The sequence below is a fragment of the Gopherus flavomarginatus genome, chromosome 4 (assembly GCF_025201925.1).
Source record: "Gopherus flavomarginatus isolate rGopFla2 chromosome 4, rGopFla2.mat.asm, whole genome shotgun sequence".
Lineage (NCBI taxonomy): Eukaryota > Metazoa > Chordata > Testudines > Testudinidae > Gopherus > Gopherus flavomarginatus.
In genome coordinates this window covers 159159223-159176644 of record NC_066620.1, presented here as the reverse complement: position 1 = coordinate 159176644, position 17422 = coordinate 159159223, and the positions used below count along the sequence as shown (strand labels likewise).

The 17422-nt window shown below is 42.0% G+C and overlaps 1 protein-coding gene across 5 annotated transcripts in view; it reads right to left on the bottom strand.

Moving 5' to 3' along the window:
* The window catches only part of SLC17A5 (solute carrier family 17 member 5), a 41769-nt gene extending 25199 nt beyond the window's left edge, over positions 1–16570 (bottom strand). Inside the window, exons 1-8 of one of the 5 annotated variants that reach the window (XM_050950824.1) lie at positions 16410–16570; positions 11970–11977; positions 10525–10636; positions 9351–9547; positions 7581–7814; positions 6875–6962; positions 5034–5120; positions 3315–3433 (exon numbers count right to left, since the gene is read on the bottom strand). In XM_050950824.1, the coding sequence (XP_050806781.1) occupies positions 3315–3433; positions 5034–5120; positions 6875–6962; positions 7581–7814; positions 9351–9547; positions 10525–10636; positions 11970–11977; positions 16410–16494 (930 nt within the window). In that variant the 5' untranslated portion in view covers positions 16495–16570. Of the gene's footprint in view, positions 1–3314; positions 3434–5033; positions 5121–6874; positions 6963–7580; positions 7815–9350; positions 9548–10524; positions 10637–11969; positions 11978–12590; positions 12811–14680; positions 15477–16409 lie in introns of those variants that run through there. The other 4 variants (XM_050950821.1, XM_050950822.1, XM_050950823.1 and 1 more) reach the window with 4 other exon arrangements.
* Positions 16571–17422: the final 852 nt, after the last annotated feature.

Here is a 17422-nt window from a genome sequence, read left to right as displayed (position 1 = left end):
TTGTGAAGGAACTATTCAAGTAGAATGGCCCATTAAAGAACACTTAACTTACAATGGAAGATGTCCATCTACTATTAATGGACTCCTCCTCTACCCCCATCTCTAAGTGAAGTCATGCATGGACATGTGACTGGCCCATGTGACTCCAAACTCCATCTTTTACCTGTAATTTTCCACAGTGAGAACGGGATTCCCTTCCCTTGAGAGAAGTTACAAAAGGCACTGGAAACATCTCAATTTTGCCTCTTTCCTGCTCAAGCCTTTGGTCTTATACAAATGGGAGCATTCTAACCAAGGAACTGAGAACCTTCCAATGATTTGGAAGCAACCAGAGACTTGACTTAAGCCAACAGTTTATTCCATCACTGCTATATGCCTGAAAGAAGAACTTTGCAATTAATGTATGTATTTGATTCCTTTAACCAAATTTAACTTTCACCTTTCTTTTTATAAATAAACATTTAGATTTTAGATACTAAAAGGATTGGCAACAGTGTGATTATTGCGTAAGATCTGAGTTATATATTGACCTGGGTGTGTGGCTGGTCCTTTGGGATCAGAAGAACCTTTTATTTGATGAAATTGGTTTTAAAGAACCACTCATCTCTAAGTTTAGTGTTTTTGATGGCGATACAAGGACTGGAATGCCTAAGGAAGCTGCTTTTCTGACTTCTTGTCAGTCAGCGTGGTGAAACAAAAGTTTACTTTTGTTGCTGGTTTGGTGTATCCTATGGGAGAATAACCACCAGTTTTGGGGTATGTCTGCCCTATTTCTTAGCAGTTTGTCCTGAATTTGGTATTCTCAGTTGTGACCCACAAAGGCCCGATTACGGTAGGCAAAACTCTTATTTTTTGATGTGTTCAGGCTTCATTGAAAAAGCACTAAAAACACAGGACAAGCAAAAATGTTCCTCTATTTGATATGTTGCAAACGGACAATGATTTCAAGTAGGCTTGAAATAAAAAAAAATTTCTGAATGTTTGTCCTCCTTAACAACTCAATTACCTCCTCCTTACTACTATCAACAATTAGAGACTTAAAATCACTCCTCAAACACATGTGAACTGAATCTCCTATTTGAGATCTTGAGCATTGAGAGCACCATAGACTCTCAACATATAATGCTTGCATGTCTTGTAGTTAATAATCATTTGAGTCCATTCATTTCTGAATTATGTAAGTGTTCCTGTATGCACCCAAATCACTTATCAAAATGTGACATATGCCCACAGGCCAAACGAACCTTTTTCTAAAATGCAAAACATTTTGACTCCCATGTCTCAGTTTAATGATCTGCAAATAAGAGCTCCACTTTTCTTTTTTTGAATCCATTTTAGTATGAAGTATTTTTGTCAATCACAGTATCTTTTATGCAAAATTAGACACAGAAGCAAAAATCAATGTCTAGAGCAGGGGTCGGCAACCTATGGCATGCGTGCCAAGGATGGCACACGAGACGATTTTTAATGGCATGCTGCTGCTTGCCGGTGCAGCGTGCCACTAAAAAGCCTGCCCAGCTCAGCCCGCTCTTCTCCGCCCTCCTCCCATCCCGCAGGGGCAGAGGGCGGAAGCATAGGTATGCACACAGGGTTTACCCAGGCACACCCTAATGCAGGGGTGGGCAAATAGCCCCACTCTCTCAGTGTGGCAAGCCATGAGGTCCGCGCTCCCACGCTGGAGTGCCTAGCCGAGCACAGCAAGCCGCCAGCCCCTCCCCCGCCTTCCCCCCGTCCTGGAGCCATGCCACCGTGCGCACAGCGCTCCTGGGGCTGGGGCTCTGCGGTGAGGCAGACACACTCCTCTCTCCCCTGGAGCCATGCCGCCGCGCCTGCAGTGCTCTGAGGGGCGAGGCTGCCTGTTCCCATGGGGCAGCATGTCTGGCTCTGCGCAGAGCACAACATGCTGCTAGGAGCCTCATGGTAAGGGGTCCGGGGCCAGCAGGGTTGGATAAGGGGGGCAGTCAGGGGACAGGGAGCAGGGTGGGTTGGATAGGGGGTGGGATCCCGGGATGGTCTCTGGAGGGAGTAGGTGGGGTTGTATGGGGCATGGGAGTCCTGGGGTCTGCAGAGAAGAAGCAGGGGCAGGGCCTTGGGGAAGGGGGTGCGTGGGTGGAATAGGGGCATATCCCATGCAGCCCCCTGCCCTGACCTCCCCACACCCCCCTCCAGCCCTCTGCCCTGAGCCCCGCACACCCCCCAGGTCCCTGCCCTGAGCCCCGTACCCTGCTCATACACACTCAGACCTCTGCTTGACTCCTTCACCTCCCCCCGACAACCCTAGCCCTGACTTTGGCACCCCCACACATACCCACCCCCCGCCCTGACACCTGCACCCCCTTCACATGCCCCCAGCCCTCTGCCCTGACTCTTGCACCCCCAAACCAGGGAGAAGGTAGGTACCCACTGTATGTGGGCAGGGCCAGGACCCCAGACCGGCAGTGGGCTGAGCGGGTCTGGGGTCCCAGCCGCTGGCCCCGCACAGCCTGCTGCCGGTCTGGGGTTCTGGCTGCTGGGACCCTTGCCAGCCAGGGTCCCGGCTGCAGGCCCTGCTCAGCTCACTGCCGGCCTAGGTGAACAGAACCCCAGACCAGCAGAGTGCTGAGCAGGCCGGCAGCGTAAGATCAACATTTTAATTTAAACTTTAAATTATACTTCTTAAACATTTTGAGAACCTTGTTTATTTTACAATACAACACTAGTTTAATTACACAATATATATACTTATAGAGCGAGACCTTCTAAAAAACATTAAAATGTATTACCAGCACGTGAAACCTTAAATTAAAGTGAATAAATGAAGACTCGGCACATCACTTCTGAAAGGTTGCCGAACCCGGTCTAGAGTCTGCATTTCCCCAATTACTCTCCTTTAATTACATATCTCTACACTGTCAAGGCAGAAAAAGGTATGTTGTAATGCAAATCAATGCATTAACAGGCAACCCATGTTGCTAGAAAATGTGGATGGCATGCACCTGTGTATGTTGTCATACTGCATTCACCTTTTGGGGATATTTACAAAATTAACATGCATTCACATTACTTTTTGATTAAACATATTCAAGGGCAAAACTTGCTTTCTTTTTGCCAGGTATCTCTCTTTTCATGACTAATGATTGTTTCTCACTGATCTAACAGTCCAGTATCTTAACATCCTTTTTTTTATTTGATTTTTTTTATTAAAGTTTACTCAGTTGCTTCAAATTAAGAATGTTGATCTAAGCTTCAATTTTTCCTTCAACATTATGGCGAGTTTGTCCCTCAGTAGCTCCTGCTCTTATTTAAATAAGAAAAGCTGCATCAAAGCTACATACCTGATCTTTGAGGGAAGAAAGAATATATTCCCTTTCAGTGGGAGAGATTCTTCTGTGAGTTTCCGGAGTATCACTCACCAACCAGATCCAGAAGAGGAACCAGAATACTCCAAGTGCACCTTCCATTGAAAATAAATAAATAAAAGCTGCACATTAAACTTAAGAAAGCCCTCAGGTACTACACAGATACAAACACTTAGAACCACAAAAGGGGAAAATGATTCTCTCAAGCAAATAAAAATGGTATTAGAATATTTGGGCCAAACTCTACCCTCATACCAACAGTCCCTGTTGGTGAGGACAGAGAATGGACCTTAACATTTAGTGCGGGCAAGGATTCATATGCAGGACCTAGCATGGAGACATCTTTAAAGTGACCTTATTTGCAATAATGGTAAATAATGAATCTGTCGTCAGTCCACTACATGGAACAGCTACAGGACAAGGTGTCTGGATGACACAGGAAGGAAGTAACATATACAAAATTTTAATCTAAAAAATTCACAAGATGCACAGTTATGAAAAGCCCAAGTGATTGTAGTGTAATCTATTTTTTAAATATAAAAATAATAAACTACGGCTGTGTTAAAAATGTTATTTAACAACAATAATAAAATTGGCAGTAGCAGCAATAAATACTGCACTATAAATTATGGAAAACAGTTTCTGTGGTGGAATACCAGATCACAGCAGTACTACTCAATTGTGTTTGTTTTATATAATAAAAACAGTCTTCTTTTTCCACTAGTTTATCCATGTTTTTCTGCTTTTAACCCTTTGTTTTGCTTGGAGGTTAGGCTTGGTTTTGTCTTTTAGGAACATGAAACCAGGAGCTGTTTAATACTTCATAATTTATTCCGGGTCTCCTCTCTCAAATAAGGTAGACTTGGAAGTAGGCCAGACGCAGGGGAAGGGTTGTTGAAAGCAGCAGTTGAACCTGTGGTGGTCATTTCAAATACATTCTCTCTTTCCTTGAGGTGTGTGCACTGAGCTGCTATCAGCTTTTAGGATGTGATTCTCGGTAAGACGACTACATCCCTCTTTTCAACGCACTCTTTAGTGAATCCCTAGCTCAACTCCTGTGGCTTTGCTAGTGAAACACTGAGTTTCACATTGTAAATGGAGAACACATGCAAGTTACATCTGAGAAGGTCTTCAGATAAGAAGAGCATGTTTATTCCAGGGATTAAAGTTAACTCAATTTCACACAGCAAACAAGAAATTCAAGTCCTAGGTTTTTCTACATTGATTGACCTCAGAATATTTGATAGGTAACAGCATTTAGCCCAATTTAAGGACAAATTTGCTTACTGAAGGCATAGTTTACAACCTCCTACAGGAATCTGCCTTATATTAAAGGCATCAGTTTCACTGAAGAATCAAGCAACAATGGAAGCAATGTTTTAATGTTTTTGGAAGTCTGGATCAGAATAAAACAATAAACCTTGTATTTCTCCTGGGAAATATATAATAATATAATTATATTTTCCCTCAGGAAGTTCTTGTGAATCACTGTTCTTGTAAAGCAGGGGAAAGTGCCTCTAGATTTTCCACGACAGAAGATGTCACTGCATCAGCAGCTTCAGAATATGGACAAGCACATCTTTAGAAGTATCTGATCACTTATTTGCAATCCTATGGCAAGAGGTGTCATAGAAATGCAAAAGGAAATCTTCACTAGAGGAGTACGTTTGGAATTAAAAAAACCCAAATACTTACCAAATATGTAGAATACATAAATCCAATTAACGTAGTAGCAAATTAAGCCAGACAATGGAAGAGACACAACTGTTCCTAACTGTGCACCTAGAAGAAAACAGTTTGTTTTTCAATTTACCAATGCACATTTAAATAGCATATGGATTGATCCAAGAAAACATACAATGGCTGGAATTACCACTTGGATTTTGTTGTTGCTGCTATTGCTGATTTACTATAGAAGTGTGCAGATAAACATTTTCACCACCACTAGAGGGCTGTCATTTTAGCTACCGGGAACAACAGTGAAGTTCAACAGTAGTACTGTAACTGCTTTGATAAAATGGAAAAAAGGAATTGCAAAGTCTCATAGCATTGAACGCTACCAATGAAAGATCTATGAAAGAGTTCTTGGCCTATTACCGATCTCCGATAAACTGGCGGGCTCCAAATGTGAAATGGAGGCACACTAAAAACACAGTTTGACTCTGAAAAGTGACAGCAAAAAAAGGGAACTTTTCTTAGGTCAAAGATCTGTTCCCTACAAATCTTCTGAGTCACACCTACTGACTCCCTCACTCAGTTTTTACTGCTCTTAATGGCGGATAGCCACGCAAAGGCAGCACAGCTATGAATGTGAAAGCTGGATAGTATTCTCATAATCAACAGAACTGTTAACTAGGTTCCATTTGTAGGGCCACCGTCTGCTCTCAGTTATGAGAGGCAAATCCTATTAACGTCTGTGGGACTGTATAGGTAACAGAAGAATTTCATGTGCAAAGCTATTACTGGTGATGCTTCATAAGCAGGAAAGAACCTTTCTTGACTTTCCAATCCAAGATTCAAGTCGAAGAGTCGGCAGTTAAGGGGAAAAAAGCCATCGTAGTGCTTGTAAACTAAGAAAAATGATTCCCAGCTTAGATTAAACACAATCAGTACAGAATCTCAAAATGCCATTTTACAAAATCACTTTCAAAACCTAGTCTAAAACCAGCAGATATCACTGTGTTGATTTGTTGGTCAGACAGGTTCAAAAAGTAAGAACAGACTAAGGTGTCTGAACTGTGCTCTGGCTGAAATAGGGCAATATGAAGACGTGATCACATGCAATTTGGGAGACAGCTTCAACCACAAATGGTTAATTAAACAAAACACAATGTTCATGTAAAACACACATCAAAATAATAATTCCATGGATATTTAAATAGGAACTATACATTACTTTAACATTAAGTGTTGACAAAAGAAAATAAGCCCAAAAATCACAGTACTGCCAAGAATGAAAACATGAACAAAGAATAAAAAGACTGTTCTCTGAATTTACATTTAAGGTATCTTATTTAGCATTGAACAGGGTTTGGAACTGATAGACTGATTCTCCTCTCACTTCTATACCTAGCTTATGCCACTGTAACTTTGTTAACTTCTTTGGACTCTATGAAGTCTCAAAAATTCTCTTTTTTACTCTTGCCTATGACTATCTTTCCTCCTTGGTTCCTAAATGTTTTAGTTTATTTACTATACAGCATCTTTGCAGCATAATTTTCAGTAATTTGTTGCACCATCGTATATAACACAACTCTGTCAAAATGTTTTAGGACCACAGAGATAAGTTGTACTGCACTGTACTTTCACATGTGGAGCAGATAGAAAGGAGAGTCTCTCTCTTGTTATTATGGGCTATTTTCCTAAGTCATTATCCTGAAGAGACATCTGAGAACAGACACTGAAACAGTAAACAATAGCTTGCATAATGAGGGCAAATTATGTTTTTAACTAGATACATGAATAGTTTTTAAAAGTGTTAACAGACTAAACATTTATAATCCCGTTATCAATCTGGACATTTCATTCTCTTTCACCTGCATATGAAATGCTAAGGAGCTTGCTGCGTTCCAGTGGTGGAGCCCAAGACGACCACATGGCATGCATAGCAGGAAAGGTGACGCCCTGGAAAACAATTTTGCATTTTGTTGAAATATATGGTAATTCCAGAATTATCTACTCAAACTTTCATGCGTCAATTAAATCATATACTTCAGAACAGCAGCACAACTTATTAGTCTCATGAATCAACGAGAAGCAGTTTGACAAAAAATGCACACAGGCAGTTAGGCAGAATTAATCTTTTGCTTGTGAATATGCCTTGTGCATTAAGAGGATGCAAAAGTACAAGTAAAATAACTCTCTTTTTAACTCTTGGTTTCCCATATGCTAGACAGGGGTTCTCAAACTTCATTGTACTGCAACCGCCTTCTGACAACAAAAATTACTACACAACCCCACAAGGGGGGGGCTGAAGCCTAAGCCTGCCCAAGCCCTGCCTCCCGGGCAGGGGGTGCCAAATCCAAATCCCAAGAGCTTCAACCCGAGGCAGGAGGCCTGTAACCTGAAGCCCTCAGGCTTCAGCCCCAGAGCCCAGCAAGGCTAATACTAGGCCTGGCGACCCCATTAAAACAGGGTCCTGACCCACAGTTTGAGAACTGCTGTGCTAGAAGAACAAAACTATTTTGATACAGGAAATGACTCCAATTGGGATTAAGGGTAATACAAGACAACGTGGTGTACCTCTCCGAGCCCCTCCAAGGCTCTGACTGCTATGAGGTATCCAACCCCCAAGTCCGCAGCTAAGGGGGTGAACAGAGTGAAGACAGCGGTACCCAGGATGCCAAACCCCAGCAACAGCTTTCCTCCTATTTTACGTGCAAAATATCCACCAGGAATCTGAGTAATGATGTAGCCGTAGAAAAAGGAACCAAGGATCCATCCTTGAGTATCCGCATCCCAAGAATACTTTTTCCCCTGAGGAAGGAAAATAGAAAAGGGCTTAACTAGGACTCTTTCTGCATCATGCAATACTAATATCAGACAAAGAATGTAATTAAACCATGGTTCATTATTTAGTCCTGATGACTAAACTTTGAGGGTCTCACTGCATTTCATTTTGGCTTTTACTCACTTAGCCTTTACTTAGGCAGACAGTTTTTGGAATAGGTATAGCCTGATGCAAGCCAAAATGCAAAGAGAAAGGAAAGGAAAGTAGAGGTGAGAAGAAAAGATTATATGGGGCAGGATAAGCAGCAGATGGAAAAGCAGACAAATGTATACGGGAGCAGCAAGGTTATGGAAAAGAGAATGTTGTGATTACACTAAATTCAAGAATAGACAGGGATACACTAGTGTGTGTGAGAGATCAGAGTAATGGCATGGGCAGACAACCTTTGAAGACGACTGGAGGACAGAATGGTAAAACAAGAAACCAGAGAGGCGAAGTTTTCAATTATAAAGTCAAGAGATAGAAGGGCACTGACAGATGCAGAGGTGGTGGTTTTGGAGAGCATGAGACACAGAAGTTCTGAATCATCATTAATTATTTTTTGAGAATCCATGTGTGTGTCGGACACTTCACAAGAACAAGGAGGGATCTGGTCCCTGCCCCAAACAGCTTCTGGTCTAAATTCAGACACGACTCAACAAGCAAGTCCTAAATGAGCCAAAAAGGTGAGCCAGGATGAGTTTTACATTAATAGGATGCACAGTTGTCAGTTAAGACATGCACACATTTATATGGGCCCTCAACTTTTTTATTTTTTTAAATCATCAACTCATTTTTCATAGGCAATATGACAAAGATTCCAGGAAGAGCTTCAGTGAAGAGAGATGGCTTGGCAAATCAGTGTTCCAGGAGAGAATGGAAATAAGCACTGATATGGAAAAGAGTAGGAAACAGAAAGGAAAAATCAATGTGTTTGCTAGAAATAGATCAGAGAAGGTAGTTTCAAAGGTCAGAGAGAGGGAAGGAAAGAAAGAGGATGAATATGAAGGACCACCCAGAACTGTGAGAGAGATCACAAGTGAGGAGATAAAGAATATTATGTATGCAATAAAGACGTAATGAAACTTGTCTCTTTCATTAAAACAAAATTTCATACAAAGTCAAGACTACGAAAAACAGATGTAGCTTAATAATATGGCAGAGACATGGAGATCTCAATTGCTCTGACGCAGATACAACAGGAAATGTCCACTTCACACATACAATTCAGAGTGAATCATATTAGACCTACAAGGTCAGTGTAGCCATTTTGCTAAGTACAGTTTAGAAAGGATATAATACAGTCTGTCCTTTAGGACAAAACATTATTCACCTAAGGTCTCAGAATAGCTCTAAAAGAGCCAATCTATCCTCTGAAAAGGTCTGCTGGTAAACAAACAAACAAAACAGTGCACCACTCCTCTACTGTTAACAGAGCAGTTAAACATGAAACACCAAACTCAATCGCAGCATGCTGTTGAAAATAACATCACATATTTTAGAAAATATATATTAAATCCTACCGTTGTATTCCGAGGTACGTTTAGGACAGAAGAATGTTCTGGACACACTTTGGAAGTTGTATTCTTTGCTAAACTTGTATTAGGTTCTATCATGTCTACAAGAGCAACACTTAGATTCACACGTAATGCATACAACAGGAAGAATCCAAAAAAGGCCAGTAACGCTAAATTGTAGCGAGCAGAGCAGCATGTAGGCACTGAAACAAGAGATTTTTAAAAGTTAGATGCTACAAAAAAGGATAAAAAGCACTTTGGTCAGTATAATTTAGATATTTATGTATAAAAAGTGAGAAAACAAGTTTATTTACCCTGAAAAACATATTTTAGATATTGAGTGACTCAGTGGGAGTGGGAAGAAAAGTTTTTGATCTAGTTCCCTGCTGACATGCAAACCATACAAGTGTAGCAACTCTCCCAAACATATTGGCAGTTAAGAGCATATATACCTATTGGTCAAACGGCTGATCCTCAAGCATAAATGTAGAGCATGATTTTTACAAAGGGGATTTAACAGTATGGTTACAAAGGTTTCAAGAGGTCTTCTGAAACATAGTGATTCAAAATGAAACTTCACAATAAAAAAAACAAAAACTAAGATTAGTGGCAAGTATGTTATACACTTGAAAATGTGTGCAGTAGCTTGTTTCCCTTTGTGACTTAAGAGATTTCTAACTCTCCAATGAACTCAGCCTTGGATCTGGAAGTCAAGTGGGTTCTGTGTTTCACATCACCAGCACTAATATAGATTCTGTAGATAGAACGTGGCATCATCAACAGAATTGAAAATGTGAGCCATGAAAGTCCAGCTCATGATCTCAATGCTGATGGGACTGAAGAGCAGTAAAAATGTATCTTTTGGATCAGTAAAGTGACTAGATCTGTTTGCTACACCTAGGAAAAAAAAAATCTTACCCTCTCCTTTACAGCCAGAGAGACATCTCCAGCAGCTCAAATAGTGCAACTCTTGGACACTCAGCGTCAGATAAAAGAATTTTTTGGCTCTGTACACTATGGAAATTGGGAACTACTCACCTTCCTTATGCCAGACAGATACTGTTAGGGGAATTCTGAACTACTGCACACACATACAATTAACGAGCAGTGCATATTTTTATTTTTTTGTGCAGAAAAAAGCATCTGCTGAAACGTTAATGCAGTTTGGCCTTATGCTCACCTGAGGGTGCTGTGGCGCAAGAACAGTAGCAGCTCCCAGCAGAAAATAACTTCTGCAGTTCTGCCCTTTGCCCATCTGAGGGCACTGTGGTGACAGAACAGAGCAGCAACTCCTAGGCTAGGGAAGAGAAAGAGTCTGCCTTCATCACAGCACCTGTCAGGCCAGGTCAAGAGATAGGGAGATAGACAGTGTGGGGTGCTGGGGGTGTGTGTCAGACAGGGGCTTATAAGGGCTAGTGGGGGAGGACAGACTGGCCAGGGGCTGAATGGGTATGGAGGTGCAGGGCCACATGGTGACAGAGGAAGGAATGCAGAGCTACATAAAGACAGGGTGGCTAAGTGGGGGAACAGAGACACATGGGGACAAAGGGAGGGGGTACAGGGACAGTGTAGCTGAGTAGGGGCACAGAGACACATGAGGAAGGGGTTCAGAGCCACATGAGGATGCAGGGGTGTCTGAGTGGGGCGGAGGGACACGTGGACAGGTGGTACAAGGACACATGGAGGTGCAGGAACTGATGTACCTGACTGAATGGGAGAGGCTAGCGGTCAGACAGTATGGGGGAAGCTCCCTAACAATCCTTCCCTGCCCCCACAAAAACCTGTTCCATATTTTTCCAATCCAAACCCAACAACCCTACAAGTTCATACCCCAGGCTCTTTCCCAGCAATTTACTTCCCTCTCCCTCAGCTCCTCCATTACCCCTACTCCTTCAAGTCTTTGCACTGCTTCTGAGAGGTGCGGGAAATACGGCTCTGTATTGTAGTTTAAATGAATTATTACTCAGAGTTTTGAATAAATATGCCTAGTAAGGAATCTATTTGTCAAAAAATTGTTCCTGAATCTTTTTTGTTGTTACAGACATACTTGTTCACAGATATTTTGAAATAAATGACCAAAATAATTGAAACTGGTGTGATTATATGGTATTATTTTGACAAACAAAATATGCAAAATTCTAAAATAGTGTGCAGAATTTTTATTTTTTTGGCAGCGCAGAATTCCCCCCGAAGTAGACAGACCAAATGATATACAGTTATAAATATGAGAACAACTCCAATTATTTATTAGATTGAATACTTTAAAATATAATATGAAATATATTTTATTATACTAAGTATATACTAATAAAGCTAGAATATTTAATTTCAATATACATGGCAATTTGATTTTTAAAATAAATCTAATATTTACGCTCTCATTTTGTTCTGAGAAGCATTTGCTAAGTAGGCTAATTGCCTGGGCATATTTATGATATGTAACTTAGAAATGAACTTGAACAAGTCCATCTGGCTCCCCAGCTCTAGTGGAAAGGGTTCTGGATGAAAGCAGAACTTGCTGGAGATCACACATATCAGAAAACAGCAAGTGCATTAATGCATTGGATATTTGAGCCAGAGATGCTTTGCTGCCTTTCGAAAAATAGGCAGGGCTAAGAAAGGAACTTTACCAGCTCCTAAGGGAAAAGGGCACCGAGTCTTAGATGGATCTGGACACAAATTTGAGCTGAATTAAGGGACTGATACTGAGACACCAATTCCAGCATTTGGAATCAGCAGCCAAGCCAGCAGGAAAGCTGGTTCTTGTCCCTGTGGGAAGACTGGTGGACTTGGATACCATTATGGTCAACTACTAGGACCCTGAAGAGGACACCGTGGCTCTGACAGTTCATGACACCAATACCAGCGAGGTAGCAGAATGACCAAAGATGAGCTGAACCCCAAAAAGAAACCTGAGAAGCCAAGCCTCTCCCAGAAGCCCCACTCCAACCCAATCCCTCTCTTCCCTATCCAGGTGCCCCCCACCACCCCACCTAACAGCCTGACACTTCTCTTCCCAGCAATCCCAGCACCACCATCAGCCAGAATCACTCCTTTCCCCTCCCAGGTTCCCCAGCACCACCACTAGTCTGACCTGCCAGGTTTTTTTTGTTCCATTTGTAGCTTACAAATTTAAAAAAAATCACCAGCACCCTGAAACTGGCAACGCAGAAAACTGGCCAGATAGTCAGGTGCCCTGTGCAAGTGCAACCAGTGTATAATGGTTAATTCAAGCCTGCTACACACCGTGGAGCCTTGCTTTGTGAGGATTCCATGCCTGGTAGCGGGCAACCCATAGGATTCCCTGTGATGTGGATCCTTCCCACACTGGAAGGCAGAACATTAGTAGTGGACGTGTTAGTGAAGCTTCAGGGGTGGGATAGCAGTTGAGAAGCAGCTCTGAAGCCTGAGCATATATATTAATCTGCAATAAACTGTACTAGGGCAAGCTGCGGCTCTAGGGTAGATGAGTCCTAAAAAAAAAAAAAAGTGGGAACGTGTGGAAATTACAGAGATTCTTAAAAGCAAATACTGAATCTTTGGACTTCTGGAGTTGGCCCTACACCTAACTCCTGGCTATTCAAGCTATATAAAATCCAATCCGTATTTCCCAATTTGTGTTTTATTTTAAGGTGAAAGCAATACCTGTTCTACATAGTTTGATTCCTGAACATGGACAAGTTGTAGTTAGAGAAATAAGATTTTAAGACTCCACATAATGCAACAAAAATAATCTCCCAATTTATGAACTGGATAACTACAGTAATAACAGTGTTAGAAACTAAACAGCTGATAAATGTTGAGATAAAAGACAATAATAAATACAATTTAAAGCATTCCCATGACAAGAAAATACATTCAAACAAGTATTTTTTGGTAAGAAATCCAGAAGACACGTTTATGAACGACTGAATTATGGACCAATTAAAAACATCTCTGATACAGGATACAATAAATGTTAAGAATGAATTCTAAGATATACATCTTTAAAAGTAAGTTAAACTTATGCCTCCTGCCAAAATCACTAACATTCAAAATCATGGCCATTAGGCCAGAACATGGACTGATCAATCATAGAAAGAATGGGGAATACAAGTAAGAGTTGAAAAATCAACTGTTTGCTAGACCTTCAAAGCAACATTTACAGAATTAAAGGTAACAGAGGAAGATCAGGAACTGCACACCTGCTTACTCAAAAGCAATGGATTATAGTAGTGAATAACTAAAATTATACAATGAGCATGACACAAGGAGAAAATAATCTTTTCTGCAGACATACCAGAGCGTACACTGCTTCATGGGCAGCGTTTAGTATTATAAGACAGGCTCATCAAAGAAATCTGAACACACACCAGGGAAATATAATGCTACTTTGCTAGAGGAATATGAACTGATGCCCAATATTTATAGATAGAAGTTTCAAGGAGTTAAAAAAAAAAAAAGAATTATGCTGAAATTGCAAAAGGTTGCAGGACAATGGGATTTCCACTACTGAGCTAAGTCTGGAGCTAATAGAAATTTTACCAACAGTGCACATGAAAAGTAAGTGTAGATTGGTGACCACCACCTCAAAATGCTGTGACAGTGTATACTGATCACATCTTTTTCTGCATATATTAAAAAATTAAATACAAAAGAAAAATCTAAAACTTCAGTGCAAAAGATAAACACAGAGCCATCTTTACCAGGATGTGATAATTCTGAAAATCTTGTTTTTAAACAGTATTTGAAAGAGGCACATCTCATTTTTAAGTGAGATCAAGGGGAACAATTGAGATGTACTGGGTGTTTAAAAAATAATTCTTCAGGAAGTCCTCAGTGTGCAAAACTAGTCAACCAGCTTTATCCGCTCTCAAGTTGCTTTGGAAGCAATAGGTCCTTAATACAAATTGATTGATCATGACAGTTTCCAAAGAAAGAGTACAATTATGACTAAATCTGTTTAGACATCATGATTAATAGAAAGGTTAAACAAATGAAGCTTCACATTTTTATGATCTAACACTCCCTTGGAAATGTAGATTAACTGGAATTTCTATTACTGTTCCTTTAGAAATAAAGTCTGGAAAATGAATGCACTATACAAAAATCTAATAAAAACACATGACTCCAGCATACAGTTAAGTTGTAAACTTCTCACCATATATTTTGCTTAATGCATCTAAATATTGATCTAGATGTTATTTGAGAATGCTTGATCAGTCAAAGCACAGAAAGCTCCAGATTTACTTTTCTAAGATAAATCTCGCTCTCCTCCCACCTTTTAAAATGATTATGAATAGGAAGAAGGCCACTGCAGGGTCCAACACAGTCAGACACAGAGTTTAATTCCTTACCTTGAACAGTGTCTTCTGCTCCTACTTCTGTTGCTTTCAAAAACATGCTTTCCTGTCTTTCAATTAGAACTGTAAATAGTCTGCCCTGCCCCTCTTTCTTCTTCTTATTTTTTTTTTTAAGAGAAAGTCTGTATTGAAAGTTCCCTGATGCCGTCCTTTTGCAGTTTAAGGATGTTGTTCTCTTGTATTTGTTCTTGTGGGTGAGGTGAGCCACTCAAACTAGAGCATGGCACATTGTGCAAGCTTAAGAATGTATTGCTTTAACAACTGACAAATAGAAAGCCACAATGTCTGGTGCTCCCAGGAACGCCATCATGCCTTCTTCCTCACACCCCTATGGTGGAACCACCATCACCCTTTGTTCCCCAAAAGCTGTAAAGCAACTACCATTCCTCCTTACAACTAACTTCTACCATGACTCCTGTGGAACACTGTCAGCTGATAATAGTTTAGGCAGAAAAATGTTAGGACTCAGTAAGCAAACCTATGCCTCCCCCACCTATATATCTACAGCTTGTCTATACCACTCAGCTATTGAAAGACATGGCTGTATTAGTATTACTGTAACTGTTTTCAAAAATCCCTTTAGTTTGTTTTAAAAATCAAAGACATTTAAAAAATGTTCAAAACTGAAACATTGATTTTTGTCAAACCTAAACATTTTGTTCAACTCATAACAATTTTTCTTCTACTTTCTGAAACTGCCAACAAACTGAAAAATCTATTTTTTTGTCCAGTTCTGTTAACTTCCTCTTCTCTTGAAATCCATTTGTTTGCTTTTCCCACTAGTTAGTGTTTAGGTCACGAGTTGATCCTGCAAAGACTTAACTTTAAATCAACAAGACCACCCTTGTACTTAAAATTATGCACGTGTAAGTCTTTACAGGATCAGGGTCCAAGATTGTATACTCTTTGGTGTAGAGACTGTCTTGTACCATAGACCGGTATAATACATAACACAAAGGCTGGGACCTCTAGTATGCTATGGTAATATTCATTTTAAATAAAATGAGAAATAATAATGAGAATGCTGCTCAAAGGGTCAGAACTGATTTATTTCTCCTGCCTCATTCTTTAAAATGACCTGTGTTTTAGAGTTTCCTCTGCCCTATTGATTTTTCTTCACCTGTATGCACAACTCACAACACAATGCTCCCCTAGCAACTAGTTAACAGTGCATAAAGGACCAGAGATTCAGATGAAGATTAAAATACCGAGTGGAGAAATGCTCAAACCTTCATAAAGATTTGGGACACTGTGGAAAATTTCAGTTCCCTGGAAGTGGCTTTTATCAGCAGTCTGCTGGGTAACAGAGCACACACCCCGCGCGATCCAGGACGGCCACCTATCCCCGTGATCATCCGTGTAGCCGTGGGGAGATTTAGAAGAGGCACCACTCTCCACAAAGACACCTGATCCGGGCAGCGCCCAGCCCTGGACACCCGGGCCAGCCGCGAGAGGATGCCCGGTCCCGGTGCACTGGGGCTGGGAGAGGGGAAGGGGCATCCCAGCGGCGGTTCTCAGGGGAGCAGGGGCCGGCACAGCAGGCTCAGGGGGACCCCTCAGTCCCTACCACGGGAGCTGGGCTCGCAGCCCCGCTGGGCCAAGCTGCGCCCGCTGCCACAGCCTTGCCGGGGCGCCCTGACCCCCGCACCCCGCACGCCCGCTCCATAGCAACGCGCGGAGGCCGCTCGCCCGGGGCAGCTGCTGGCCCACGCAGGCTCTTTACCTGTGCCGGGCTGGGACTCGCCCAGCAGCGGGGTGCGGTCCGCCCCGTCTTCGGGCTCCGCCTCGCGACTCGCCGGGGCCCGCATCGCGCCCAGCGTCACCCCGCCCGTAGCCACCGCGAAGCGGACCCAAGTCCCGGCCAGGGCTCTGCAGCCAGCCCGGCGCGGCCAGAAGGGCCGGGGTGGGTGGCAGCGGCCACGTGACTACAGCCGGGCGGAAGCTGCCTCCGTCGTGGCACCGCCCAGCCCTGAGCTAGGCCTCAGCCGCCATCTTTGGTGCTGGCAGCGACTCGGTTTGGTGCTCACAGTATCTCTCTCTCTGGGCGTGGGGGGCATTGTGCTGCATCCATCTCACACATAACCATTTCCAGGTCTCCTCTTCAGACCCACGTGAAAGTGGTGTCTGTTGCAGGGCATTAGGCTGAAATTTCTAAGATACCCCTACATTTACATGCACCAAGGGGCCCAAATCCCAGTCCCTTCTGACCTGCACACACAGATCATAGCTCCCCCATTTGAGTTCAGTTGCAGACAGACATTTAACTTCTCTATTTTATTGCTTTGGATTCATAAATAACTAAAATACCCAATTCAGGGAGATAAAGGACAAGCATGTGAAAACTAATAGACAAAACTTACTTGTAAGAGATGCTTCTTATTTAGACCTTAATTACCACAATTTATATCCACTAAGCAGCTAGTGGAAAGCATTTCCTCCAGCAAAATAAATGCTAGCAGTATTCAACTTTCTCAGCTTTGTCAAAAATAGTCTGCTATATTTTTCTTGCACTCCTACTGATAAATTCATTTTGCATTAGGTTTGATAAGTACAGTTAGGGACCGTCGAATTGTGGAGGTAAATGCGTGGTTACGCAGGTGGTGTGGGAGAGAGGGCTTTGGATTCCTTGACCATTAGATGTTCCAGAAAGAAGGAGTGCTAGGACATAGGTGACAAGTTATATTCTTTTGTGGTGCCTGGGCTCCACGAATATTCAGGACTAGGGGCCCTGCTCCA